The sequence below is a fragment of the Cololabis saira genome, chromosome 24 (genome assembly GCF_033807715.1).
Source record: "Cololabis saira isolate AMF1-May2022 chromosome 24, fColSai1.1, whole genome shotgun sequence".
Taxonomy (NCBI): domain Eukaryota; kingdom Metazoa; phylum Chordata; class Actinopteri; order Beloniformes; family Belonidae; genus Cololabis; species Cololabis saira.
In genome coordinates this window covers 4,933,424-4,947,407 of record NC_084610.1, presented here as the reverse complement: position 1 = coordinate 4,947,407, position 13,984 = coordinate 4,933,424, and the positions used below count along the sequence as shown (strand labels likewise).

At 45.0% G+C, this 13,984-nt stretch overlaps 1 protein-coding gene across 1 annotated transcript in view; it reads left to right on the top strand.

Moving 5' to 3' along the window:
* The window catches only part of LOC133425206 (protein unc-80 homolog), a 94,563-nt gene that overhangs the window by 29,471 nt on the left and 51,108 nt on the right, over window positions 1–13,984 (top strand). The window contains exons 18-22 of the mRNA XM_061715921.1: window positions 1,805–1,968; window positions 3,318–3,416; window positions 3,593–3,801; window positions 6,544–6,650; window positions 10,956–11,109. Coding sequence (XP_061571905.1) covers window positions 1,805–1,968; window positions 3,318–3,416; window positions 3,593–3,801; window positions 6,544–6,650; window positions 10,956–11,109 — 733 coding nt within the window. The remainder of the gene's footprint in view (window positions 1–1,804; window positions 1,969–3,317; window positions 3,417–3,592; window positions 3,802–6,543; window positions 6,651–10,955; window positions 11,110–13,984) is intronic.

Here is a 13,984-nt window from a genome sequence, read left to right as displayed (position 1 = left end):
GTTTGTTGACTCGTCATTGCTGATCTTCCTCTGTTGGTTCAGCTTGTTGAGGGTTTTCTTGTTCCCCTAGATCCCCTCTGAAAAATGTATAGTGGTGCCAATTATTTTAAAGTATTTTTTACACATGAAGTGCATCATTTGTCATTATTTTCCATATTTACAAACCCTGTAACTTTCTGTTACTTCTGGGTGAAATTCGGGCTTAAAATTAGAGTATAAAATTATTTTAAGTTGCCTTGCTGATTTTAAGGCAAGGCAAGGCAAGGCAAGTTTATTTATATAGCACAATTCAACACAAGGTAATTCAAAGTGCTTTACATTGACATTAAAATACATAATTAGACAGTAAATAACAAATAAGATGAAATAAAATTATGAATAAAATGATAAAAAAAGAAGTAAAATAATAAAAAGCACAAGCTGTTAAAAATAAGAGCAGTAGAGTCCAGCAGGTAAGTATTTAATTTAAGATTACGCTTCAGTAAACAGTAATGTTTTTATCCTGATTTAAAGGAGCTGACAGTTGGAGCAGACCTCAGGTCTACAGGAAGTTTGTTCCACCGGTTAAATCTTCTGAGTTGTTTATTTCTCTCAAATAGACGCAGAAGATCATTCTACAGTTGTCGGATTTTTAAAATGGCAATACAGGACTGTCTCAGAAAATTAGAATATTGTGATAAAGTTCTTTATTTTCTGTAATGCAATTTAAAAAAAACAAAAATGTCATACATTCTGGATTCATTACAAATCAACTGAAATATTGCAAGCCTTTTATTATTTTAATATTGCTGATTATGGCTTACAGTTTAAGATTAAGATTCCCAGAATATTCTAATTTTTTTAGGTAGGATAATTTGAGTTTTATTAAGCTGTAAATTATGATCAGAAATATTAAAATAATAAAAGGCTTGCAATATTTCAGTTGATTTGTAATGAATCCAGAATGTATGACATTTTTGCATTACAGAAAATAAAGGACTTTATCACAATATTCTAATTTTCTGAGACAGCCCTGTATACTTGTGTGTGTTGGTAAATCTGGAGTTTTAGATCGACACTGACATCGCTGGTGCAGATTGTTGGGAAATGACAAGAAAGGTTCTGTTCATGGTAGGGCTGGGCGATATGGACCAAAAGTCATATTTTGATATTTTCTAGCTAAATGTCGATACCCAATATATATCGATATTTTTTCTGTGCCATAATTGGGGTTTCCCCCAAAGCATTATAGCATAGCATCTCTGTTAGCATCTCTGTTAGCTTCATTTTTTTCTGAGGCAAACCCTTAAAAAAACAGTCAGTTTTAATACAAAGCCTCGTGCCAAATGTCACACAGGTTCCTTTATTAACAGAGGTCTGCACAATATCAAAATGTATAAAACAAATGAAATAAAAATAAACTGCCTGCATATATAGAATAAAAATGCTTCTTGAATAAAATAAAACAAATATCCCTTTCCTGCATAACAATTACATTAAAATACACTGTGCAATTAATGCAATGTAGACAGTAACAGGCAGACTTTTCCACTGAAGTTGACAGTTGTGCAAATAACAAAACATTTGTGCAAAACTCAAATAAAACATTCAAGTCAATTTGTCACAAAATAAGCTATATCAAAATCATTAAAAAAAAAAAATCGATATAAACGATATTGTCTCGTACCATATCGCGTTTGAAAATATATCAATATATATTAAAATCTCGATATATCGCCCAGCCCTAGTTCATGGTAGAGAATCAGGACCTGGTTCTGATCAACACACAGACTAACATCAGCTCGGTCTGCGTTTTCCCTGGCAGGGCCTGTACTGTGACATCCGCCAGCTGGTCCAGTTCATAAAGGAGGCCCACGGAAACGTGTTCCGCCGGGTGGCCCTGAGCGCGCTCCTGGACAGCGCTGAGAAAGTCACGGCCACCAAGAAGCCCGAGGAGAAGGAGGAGAGCAAACCACCTGCACCCAGGAGGTACTGGCCTGGAGTTAAAGATGAAACTCACTCGCTGTTAGAGACTTTCACATGTTTAAAACTGTCTTGTAGCTTAGGTTCTTCCTCTGTGGCGAATCAGAGCTACGCTGCTTCATCACTGCTTGAGTTTTGGTTTTTCTGTTGTGTTTCTGTCTTGTCATCATCTGTTTCTCTTGCTTGAGTGAGTGACTTCATGCTATCACCGTCAAAGTGACAGGAAAGCACACGGGCAGCCCTGCCAGGTGACATTTCGCCTCATCGTGTGACCCACATATGCAAATTAGGTCACACGGTGGACAAAAACCGATCTGGGACCAACCGTGACTCACTTTCAGGATCAGGTGGTTTTAATTTTAGGCTTTTCTTCTGATGTCATTTAATTTGTTCACCGTATGGACATACACTATGAACTCGCTTTGGAGTTGTGGTTTACTCAAGTCAGAAAACCTTAATTTAACTAGTATACTGTTATGTAGCAAAGAGAATAAATTAAACTAATTGTCAATAATCTTGTCACATTGAAAAATAGCAGTACAAATTCAAATAATAATGAAGTAATCATTCACCAGCCAACCTCCTAGTGTGATGCTCCGCTTTCATTGATTTAACTGGTAACTGGTCTTTTAGTATTTAGCAATTAAAAATTAGAGTAATATTGATAAATCATTTAATATTAAGTCACCTAAAACAAGGACGTCCGAGAAACTAGACGTAGCGGGGTGGAAAACCCCACAACCTTTGTGTTCTGGTTCGTGTTTGAGCATGACTGCATCAGTGACTACGTTTACATGCAGTCAAAATTCAGGTTATTGCTAATATTCCGGTTACTGAAACATTCGGAATATTCCGTTTACATGGTAATTAATCATTTGGGATATCCTGATCAAACCATTGACGCGCGGAGAACATCATGACGCAATTCACGTAATTTCCGCTTCTTCTTCCTGTATCCAAATTCAAAACAAATGCTCCGTGTTTAGTAGAACTTCCTGGACTCAAAAGACCAGGATTCCTTGTGAACAGAGCATGCACAGAAAACATATTCCTGTTCCGTTTGATGGGGATATTCCATTTGGCGTTTACATGACCCAATATTCAGGTTTTAAAAGGAGTAACCCAGGGGTCATATTGGGGTTTTTAAAAACCCCAATATGAGCAAATTCTGGTTATTCAAAGGGGTTATTGGTGTTTACATGGCCGTGCAAATTCGGGTTATTGCCAATATTCGGGTTTTAAAAGGGTTATTGACTGCATGTAAACGCAGTCAGTGTGTGTGTGTGTGTGTGTGTGTGTGTGTGTCTGTCTGTGTGTGTGTGTGTGTGTGTGTGTGTGTGTGTGTGTGTGCGCAGGTCAGAGGCGGGTGTGTCCGGGGAGAAGGGTCAGGTGTCCAGTGCTGCAGATGAGTGTCGCAGCTGTATCTCCAGTAGACCCCCCCAGACCCCCGAACAGTGAGTGTCAACCTTGCAGCATGTCCATATTGCATCATCTATGTCCAGCCCAGCTGCCTGTTATTGTTGCTGTTCTCCTTCTCGCTGAACACAAGGAAGAAAAGTGTAGTAGTAGTTAAGAGGTGTGGTTTCAGGACAATGAATAATAAATATCCTTGCCTCTCCACCTTCTCCAGTGAAGAACAGCTCCCTGGGGCTCTGCTGGGCAGGAAGGACTTTTGGAGGAAGATGTTCAAGTCGCAGAGCGCCGCCAGTGACACCAGCAGCCAATCAGAGCAGGACACCTCCGAGTGCACCACTGCACACTCTGGCACCACCACCGACCGGCGCTCCAGGTCCAGATCCCGTCGCATTTCACTTCGCAAGAAACTGAAGCTACCAATAGGTGAGGGGAGCTTTGATTCAGCCTCTAATTACCCTGAAGTTCTTTTTATTCAAAGGACACAGGTCTTTTTTTGAGAGTTGATACTATTTCCTGAAGTTCTCCTGAAATGTTTGACATGACTCAAGCAGAGAGTGTATATCACCTTTTCAACATGTTTTCTATCTGTTGCACTGAGTTTTAGGGGGTGGAGTTAGCTGCTTCAGTTGACTCCACCCCCTTTTGGGGGAGGGCTTTATTTGAAAGACGTGTTAACATGTTTGACCCACTTCAGAAGAATAGTGAAAATAGTGTAAAAATTAGGGCTGGGACTTTATCACGTTAATTACGATTAATTAACTACAGAAAAATAATGCGACAAAAAAAAAAAACGCATTTAACCGCAATTTACTTTTGCACTCCAAACAGTGCGGATCGTTTCTTGTTGCACGAGTTCCCGGTATAAGTTCCCCGTAATATTGATGCACAGAACTCAACATGAGAAACAACAATGGAAACTAAACCGCTGGGAAGTCGTTGCTGGTTCGGTGGGCGGAAACTTTAGTTTTAAAAAAACTATCGAGTGGAAACCTGGATAAAAGCACAGTTGTGTGCTTTTATCCAAATGTATCCAAATTGCTGCTCGTTCCCTCGCCCGTCTGTCGCCATGACGCTTATATTCCGCGCTGGGCTTGTTTTCCTTGTTTTTGTTTCAAGATGGCAGCACGCAGTAAACGGTGGTCAAGAGCAGAGATGATTTTATTTAATAAATAGCTTGGACCTGGAAATAATTAAAAGAACAGATGGCAGGAAACATCAAAATGGTGAGCTTTTCAAAGTTGTAGCGGCTAAGTTTGTTTTTCTTCCGGTAGACGTAACTTCCGGTCCGCCCCCCTAGCGTCGGCTGATCCAACTTATGAACTGCTATATTATATATGGATATGCGATTAATTGCGATTAATTAATAACAGAGCCTCTTATTGATTAGATTATTTTTTTTAATCGAGTCCCACCACTAGTAAAAATATATGGATGGAAAAGATTAATAACTCTGACCTGAGTTTGTGATGTCACAGAATCCTGCAGATCTGAACAGCTCAGGGTTGCATTTGTTGGTCTGGTACTCACTTCAGACACCCTAATATTTACTCTTCACCAAAAGAATAAAAAAATATAACCTTGAATGATGCTTTTATATTAACTCTCTGTGTATCTTCTTGTAGCTAAAGGGGTTAGTTTATAATCAATAGTCTTTATTTGGAGTTTTTTAGTAGAAAAGCTTTTACCAAATAAGCAAATATGATGCAAATTTAAATAATAATGTCCATGTTAAGCGTTACAAATTGTAGCAATACCACTTTTGCATACGACAAAAAAAATCCATATCAGCCCCTGGCAGTAAAGAAAGGGCACCTCCAGTGGTACAAAGTGGTATTACAAGACATGTGGTCAGAAGAGGGTATTGATACACTGAGTGGCATTAAGGGGTTTTGTCAAAATACAAAGCCAACCAAAAGAAAAATGCAGTTTTAAACGATTCATTCTTGTTAATATTCAGAGGCAGTTTTCATTTCCATGACCGTGTCTCATTGGATTTGCTGTGCCACTCTAACACGATGTGTTTCATGTCCAACATTGCCACACAGCAAGGTCACCTCATGTTTTTGGTCTGTGTGTTCCTCTTGTGCCTCAGCATGCCGTGGGACCGCCCGCCTTCCACTCACTCGCTCTGTCTTACGTATGTGGACGTGGAACCATCTTCATTCAGTATTGATGTCGTGTCTGTTGTGTTGTTAATCTCTCCCCGTGTGCACGCTGTTCAACACATGGATCACAGTGCAGTTCCTAAAGTGTGTCAGATAAACTACAAGGTGGATTTTTTTTAATGCCTTCAAAGGGTAGTGATATCTGCAGTCCAATTTGATCCCTATTCCTTTTTCCCAAACACTACCTTATAATCCCTTTACTGTAATCAAGACTAAAATAACACAGATCATGTAGCCTAACTCCTGTATTTTCTGTTTGCTCCAGTGAGCGCCTTGTTAGGCCTCCTGCTCACGCTCACTCTGCCGTTACTGATTTCCTTTTTTAAATCAATCACCCACGTATCTTTAGTAGCTCCTGGTATGACTACTTTTTCAAAACTGTTCTTTAAATGCTTAATTAATCATGCACCTCTGGAAATCTCAGCTAGACACCCTGAAAAATTTGTCCACGTTTCATATCCTTCAAGTCACTTTTAAATATAGCCATTTATTATTTTAATATTGCTGATCATGGCTTACAGCTTAATAAAACTCAAATATCCTATCTAAAAAAAATGTTAATATTCTGGGAATCTTAATCTTAAACTGTAAGCCATAATCAGCAATATTAAAATAATAAAAGGCTTGCAATATTTCAGTTGATTTGTAATGAATCCAGAATGTATGACATTTTAGTTTTTTTAATTGCATTACAGAAAATAAAGAACCTCATCACAATATTCTAATTTTTTAAGACAGTCCTGTATATTAAGCAATACTTCACTTATATAGATTTCTATTGCACACCTATTTGCCATTTCTCTTAAAGGGTTGGATACTCTTGTGCTGATATTAATATTTTTGATTTTCTGTGCTGTAACAATGAATGTGTCCTATATGTCTTCTGTTCAGCCCTGCATGCATAGTGCATTCACAACCCAGTACGTCTGATGCGTTTGTAGCTTCAGGAGTTTGTTTTCTGCCGTCACATATCCATGTTCTTCATGTCATGTGTTTCCAGGAAACTGGCTGAAGCGTTCTTCGCTGTCCGGGTTAACGGACGGCGTGGAGGACCTGCTTGATATCAGCTCGGTGGATCGACTCTCCTTCATACGTCAGAGCTCCAAGGTCAGAGCAGTGCCGATGAAAGAGACAGATTCTCTGTCTTGTGAAATGTGTCTGGAGATTTATAATCAGTACTGGAGTTGAGGGAGGATGAGGGGGGATGGCATCCCCCCCCTGAAATAGATATGGTCCAAATCATCCCCCCTGTAAAACTGCCATCCCTCCTTTCCATCCCTTATGTCATTTCATCAATGAATGTGGTTTTACTGCTATTTCAACATTTAGAGTCATCACCAGAAAAATAACACCAGAAAAATAAACTGTTTTAAGAAAATTTTCACTTGAAATCACTCACTCATCACTCACTCATCTTCTCCCGCTTTTCCGTTACCGGGTCGCGGGGGCAGCAGCCTCAGCAGGGATGCCCAGACTTCCCTCACCCCAGACACTTCCTCCAGCTCCTCCGGGGGGAGTCCGAGGCGTTCCCAGGCCAGCCGAGAGACGTAGTCTCTCCAGCGTGTCCTGGGTCTTCCCCGGGGTCTCCTCCCGGTGGGACATGCCTGGAACACCTCCCTAGGGAGGCGTCCAGGAGGCATCCGGTACAGATGCCCAAGCCACCTCAGCTGACTCCTCTCAATGTGGAGGAGCAGCGGCTCGACTCCGAGTTCCTCCCGGGTGACCGAACTCCTCACCCTATCTCTAAGGGGGCGTCCAGCCACCCTGCGGAGGAAACTCATCTCGGCCGCTTGTATCCGCGATCTTGTCCTTTCGGTCACTACCCAAAGTTCATGACCATAGGTGAGGGTAGGGGCGTAGATTGACCGGTAAATCGAGAGCTTCGCCTTTCGACTCAGCTCCCTCTTTACCACGACGGTCCAGTACATCGACCGCATTACTGCGGACGCTGCACCGATCCGCCTGTCAATCTCACGCTCCATTGTTCCCTCACTCGTGAACAAGATCCCGAGATACTTGAACTCCTCCACCTGAAGCAGGACCTCTCCACCCACCCGGAGAAGGCACGCCACCCTTTTCCGGTCGAGAACCATGGCCTCGGTCTTGGAGGTGCTGATTCTCATCCCTGCCGCGTCGCACTCGGCCGCAAACCGCCCCAGCACATGCTGGAGGTCCCGGTCTGATGAAGCCAACATCATCTGCAAAAAGCAGAGATGAAATCCTGAGGTTCCCAAACCGGATCCCCTCCGGCCCCTGGCTGCGCCTAGAAATCCTGTCCATAAAAATTATGAACAGGACCGGTGACAAAGGGCAGCCCTGCCGGAGTCCAACATGCACCGGGAACAAGTCTGACTTACTGCCGGCAATGCGAACCAGACTCCTGCTTCGATCATATAGAGACCGGACAGCCCTTAATAGAGGGCCCCGGACTCCATACTCACTCAGCACCCCCCACAGAATGGCACGAGGGACACGGTCAAATGCCTTCTCCAGATCCACAAAACACATGTAGACTGGTTGGGCAAATTCCCATGAACCCTCGAGCACCCTGCGGAGGGTATAGAGCTGGTCCAGTGTTCCACGACCGGGACGAAAACCGCATTGTTCCTCCTGAATCCGAGGTTCGACTATCGGCCGTAATCTCCTCTCCAGTACCCTGGCGTAGACTTTCCCCGGGAGGCTGAGAAGTGTGATCCCCCTGTAGTTGGAACACACTCTCCGGTCCCCCTTTTTAAACAGAGGGACCACCACCCCGGTTTGCCACCCCAGCGGTACTGTCCCCTTCCTCCATGCAATGTCGCAGAGGCGTGTCAACCAAGACAGCCCTACGACATCCAGAGACTTGAGGTACTCAGGGCGAATCTCATCCACCCCCGGTGCCCGGCCACCGAGGAGCTTACGAACCACCTCGGTGACCTCGGCTTGGGTGATGGATGAACACGCCTCCGAGCCCCAACCCTCTGCTTCCTCAGTGGAAGGCATGTCAGTCGGGTTAAGGAGATCCTCAAAGTATTCCTTCCACCGTCCGACAATGTCCCCAGTCGAGGTCAACAGCTCCCCACCAGCACCATAAATGGTGCCGGCAGAGTACTGCTTCCCCCTTCTGAGGCGCCGAACGGTCCTCCAGAATTTCCTCGAGGCCGACCGAAAGTCCTCCTCCATGGCCTCCCCGAACTCCTCCCAGACCCGAGTTTTTGCCTCCAAGACTGCCCGAGCCGCGGCCCGCTTGGCCTGCCGGTACCTATCTACTGCGTCAGGAGTCCCACCGGCCAACATAGCCCGGTAGGACTCCTTCTTCAGTCTGACGGCATCCTGTACTTCCGGTGTCCACCACCGGGTTCTAGGATTGCCGCCACGACAGGCACCGGAGACCTTGCGTCCACAGCTTCGAGCCGCCGCGTCGACAATGGAGGCAGAGAACATGGTCCACTCGGACTCGATGTCCCCCGCCTCCCCCGGGATCCGAGAGAAGCTCTCCCGGAGGTGGGAGTTGAAGATGTCCCTGACAGAGGGCTCAGCCAGACGTTCCCAACAGACCCTCACAATCCGTTTGGGTCTGCCCGGTCTGTCCAACCTCCTCCTCCGCCAGCGCATCCAACTCACCACCAGGTGGTGATCAGTTGACAGCTCAGCCCCTCTCTTCACCCGAGTGTCCAAGACATGCGGCCGAAGGCCAGATGAAACGACAACAAAGTCGATCATTGACCTCCGGCCTAGGGTGTCCTGGTGCCACGTGCACTGATGGACACCCTTATGCCTGAACATGGTGTTCGTGATGGACAAACTGCGACTCGCACAGAAGTCCAACAACAAAACACCACTCGGGTTCAGATCGGGGAGGCCGTTCCTCCCAATCACGCCTCTCCAGGTATCACTGTCATTGCCCACGTGAGCGTTGAAGTCCCCCAGTAGAACAATGGAGTCCCCAGTTGGAGCACTATCAAGTACTCCTCCCAGGGACTCCAAGAAGGCTGGGTACTCCCCACTGCTGTTCGGCCCGTAGGCACAAACAACAGTGAGAGACCTATCCCCGACCCGAAGGCGCAGGGAAGCGACCCTCTCGTTCACCGGGGTGAACTCCAACACATGGCGGCTGAGCTGGGGGGCTATAACCAAGCCCACACCAGCCCGCCGCCTCTCACCCTGGGCAACTCCAGAGTAGTGGAGGGTCCAGCCCCCTTCAAGGAGCTGGGTTCCAGAGCCCAAGCTATGTGTGGAGGTGAGCCCGACTATCTCTAGCCGGTATCTCTCAACCTCACGCACAAGCTCCGGCTCCTTCCCCCCCAGCGAGGTGACATTCCATGTCCCCACTGTGAGGGTTGATGTCCAGGGATTGGGTCGTCGAGGCACCCCGCCACGACTGCTACCCAGCCCACAATGCACCGGCCTGCCATGGTCCTTCCTGCGGGTGGTGGGCCTACTGGAAGGCGGACCCGCGTCGCCGTTTCGGGCTGAGCCCGGCCGGGTCCCACGGGCAAAGACCCGGCCACCAGGCGCTCGCCTACGAGCCCCGACCCCAGGCCTGGCTCCAGGGCGGGGCCCCGGTGACGCCGATCCGGGCGACGTAACGGTCCTTGTTTTTCTTCTCTTCATGGTATGCTTGTGAACCGCTCTTAGTCTGGCCCGTCACCCAGGACCTGTTTGCCATGGGAGTCCCTACCAGGGGCGAAAGTGCCCCTGACAACATAGCTCCTAGGATCACTCGGGCACACAAACCCCTCCACCACAGTAAGGTGGCGGTTCAAGGAGGGGTGATAGAGATCGCAATCATGTTTGAGATGCATGTTTTCATTTGTTTTTTATTTTTTTAATTTCATCTATTTCGGCTATTTCACTTGAAATAAGTAGGAAAATCTGCCAGTGGGACAAGATTTATCTTCTTATTACAAGCAAAAAAATCTTGTTCCACTGGCAGATTTTTCTACTTATTTCAAGTGAAAATCTACTTGAAACAGGTGAAAATTGTTGTTTTTTCCCGTGATGAGTCTTGTTTTAAGTGTAATGAGATTTTTTTTTACTAAAATGAGACATTTTAACTAGAAATTAGACAAATATTCTTGTTAAGATTTTGAGTTTTTGCAGTGATCCATGTTACTTATCCTGTGAAGGACAGAGTCATATTGATAAGTTCAGAAAAGTGTTTTTTATTGTTGTGTTTTGATGTATTTGATGTAAGCCCAGTGGATATTTAAAGCTTACAGAAGGCTGCATTTAACTGCTGCTATGTCATTCCTGCAGTATTTCTGCAGGTGTTTTGGTCAGTGCTATTATTTGTAATATATTATATTATTTGTAATCAGCACAAATTATCTGTCCCCATATGATAAAATCCACCATCCCCCCTGATTTTTTTTTTTACAACTCTAGTACTGTATATAATGCAATAAAAGTAATGAGTAATCTCTCGCTCAGGTGAAGTTCACCAGTGCGGTAAAGTTGTCCGAAGGCGTCGCCGCAGGGCCGGAGTACGGCAGGGACGAGGAGGAGAATTTCTTCAAGCGGCTCGGTAAATGGAGGTCTGGCAGGAGGAATCCATCCAAGCTTCACCACACAGAAGAGAAAGATGGTAGACCTCCCCCCCCACCCCGGGGTGCCCCTCGCCCACCCACGCCCCATCGTCCGCTGTCTTCTCCTCCGTCTCCACCTCGTTTGTCCATGTTATGTCTTGTCTGGCCTCGTGGCGGTCTCGGCTCTTTGTCCCCATCCTCCATCGGCTCTGACGGAGAGCTGCTCTTTCCTCTAAAAGGTCTCCTAGAAACATCTTCCAGGACGGTAATGAACAACGGAGCAGTGATGGCACTTTTGAACAATAATAAATAATAATAATAATAGATTTTATTTGTTGGCGCCTTTCTGAGCACCCAAGGACACCTTACAAAAAACATAGAAAATACGAATAAAATACAACAGGAATAAAATAGAATACAAAAAATTTAGACTGGATATGCAAGTCTGAACAGGTGGGTCTTGAGATGAGATTTGAATTGTCCAATGGAGTCAATGTGACGGATGCAGGGGGGGGAGAGAGTTCCAGAGTCTGGGTGCAGAGCAGCTGAAGGCTCTGCCACCCATAGTGGCCAGTTTAAATCTGGGTACAGACAGGAGAGAGGAGAGCAGCTGAGGAGGAGCGTAGAGCACGGGTGGGGGTGTACAGTTGGAGAAGGTCTGACAGGTATTGAGGGACCAGGTTATGGAGAGCTTTAAATGTGAAGAGAAGAACTTTATATTGGATGCGGTGATGGACAGGTAGCCAGTGGAGCTGGATGAGAATGGGGGTGATGTGGTCAGTGTGTTTTGTACGAATGGTGATTCTGGCAGCAGAGTTCTGGATGATTTGGAGACGGTGGAGAAGTTTGTTGGGGAGGCCAGTGAGGATGGAGTTGCAGTTGCTTGGTTTAGTGGAGATGTAGAGTTGTGTGTCATCGGCATAACAGTGAAACTGGATTCCAAAGTGGCGGAGGATGTTACCAAGGGGGAGGATGTATACAATGAAGAGAAGCGGTCCGGGTACTGATGCCTGTGGAACGCCATGTGTGATGAGTGATGGTTGTGAGTGTACATTTTTACCTTGAACGAACTGTTTCCTGTCAGAGAGATATGAGGTGAACCATTTTATTGCAGTACCAGAGACCCCAGTGCCAGCCAGGCGTTCCAGGAGTATGGAGTGGGAGATGGTGTCACTGAGGTCGAGGAGGATGAGGATGGTGAGAAGGCCAGAATCTGCTGCCAGGAGGAGGTCGTTGGTGATCTTGATTAATGCAGTTTCTGTACTGTGTTTTGGGCGGAAACCAGTCTGAAATGGTTCAAAGAGGCTATTGTTGTGCAGGTGGTTCTAGAGGTGGGTTTCTACTGTCTTTTCCAGAATCTTAGAGATGAATGGGAGGTTGGACCTTTTATGGGTTTCCTTTGGCTGTGGAAGTTGAATTGCTTCTATTAAGCTACTCAAGATTTACTGTCGTTTGGTGTCTTGTTGGGTCATTCCCGTATTCTTTTCTGTTTTTACTGTCTTGAGTCTCTAAGTCGCCCCAACCATGGTGTCCACTGTGGTTCAGTGAGCAAGTTACATCGTGGGTGATGTGCGACATCGAGCTTTAAAGTGATGCAAAGTTGCACGAGAGACAACCCAAATGGGAGTCTAAAGTTACTTAATGTGGTTTTTGCCGATTGTAGGGACGGGAGACCACGAGAGCTACACAACGCTGCCCAAAAGTAATCAAATATTCCATCAAATGAAATTGAAACTGATATTTTAACAAGAAATGAACCCCTACATTAAATATAAGCTGTATTGATTTAAGTTAGAATTTCTGACTCGTTCATAAATAATGACCCCGTTTTAGCATCTAACTGGATCTGACATCTCCTAAGACGTCTTTTAAACCCAGCAAGTGCCATCAGTCTAGTGTCCTTATTGAAACTGTCTCCAATTAAAATAGCACGTCAAGCTCTAGCAGAGGACAAACTTTGCTTCTTGTTTTCCAAACGATGTTCCATCTAGAGAGAACCCCGTGTTTACTGGATCATTCCTGAGTTAAAACAACCCTCGGTCTATTATTAGATGGTGAAATGTTGGTTTGAGACGTGAACTGAAACAGTTTTGAGTGAGAACAGAATATGTGCCCTCCAGCAATTAATGTTAACAAAGAAACTGGATAGGTCAAAAACAGATCTCTATTCTAGACATCTGACAAAACTCAGAAATATCCTTCCTCTTAGGTGATGATTTAGATTAAAATCCCTAAAAACATTGAAAATTGAACTTTAATTAATTTGCTTCCAACTACTGTCAACAGATGCCAAAACAGGAGAGTTCATGGCCTCCGTTTCCACAGAAACTTGGATCGGTACTGGGATATTTATGGCAAATTGAGCCAGTGTGAGAAGTAGAAGGCCACGATTTGTCCTCGTTATGCATTTATTGGCAGTAGTTTGCGTGGCATTGGCAGTCGACTCATACAAACTTGTGGAAATGTTGCAGATGGCTTTACACATTGTCCTTTTTACACACTTTTTGTCTTGATTTTGTCTGTAGGGGCTCTATCCACGTTATTGCTCCACTGGAATGACATTTTTGAGACACGACCTCCGTCCTCACTCAAAACTTTGTTTTTGCCGCCAATAAAAGTGTAAACTTCTTGCAATCTAGTAATAAACCTAGTCTTGTTTTGACTCCCAAATGTTCCATATTAAATTTAAAACAACAGGAAACGGTACACTGATCTGCATTTCCGTCTCTCCAGCTAAGCCCATCCTGTTCGCTTCTCCAACAAAGCTTCTCCTCTCTCTTTCCCTTGGTGGAAAGAGAGGAAAGCCGTTTTTGTGACCCATCTTTCTGCTGCTGAGCGTGATTCTGTGCTGCCACGAGCATGACGCTGTCGGCGCTCGCTCCGTCTCTTCTGTGGTGACGTCTGGTGGTATTTTCCAGTGAGAGAAAACACAAT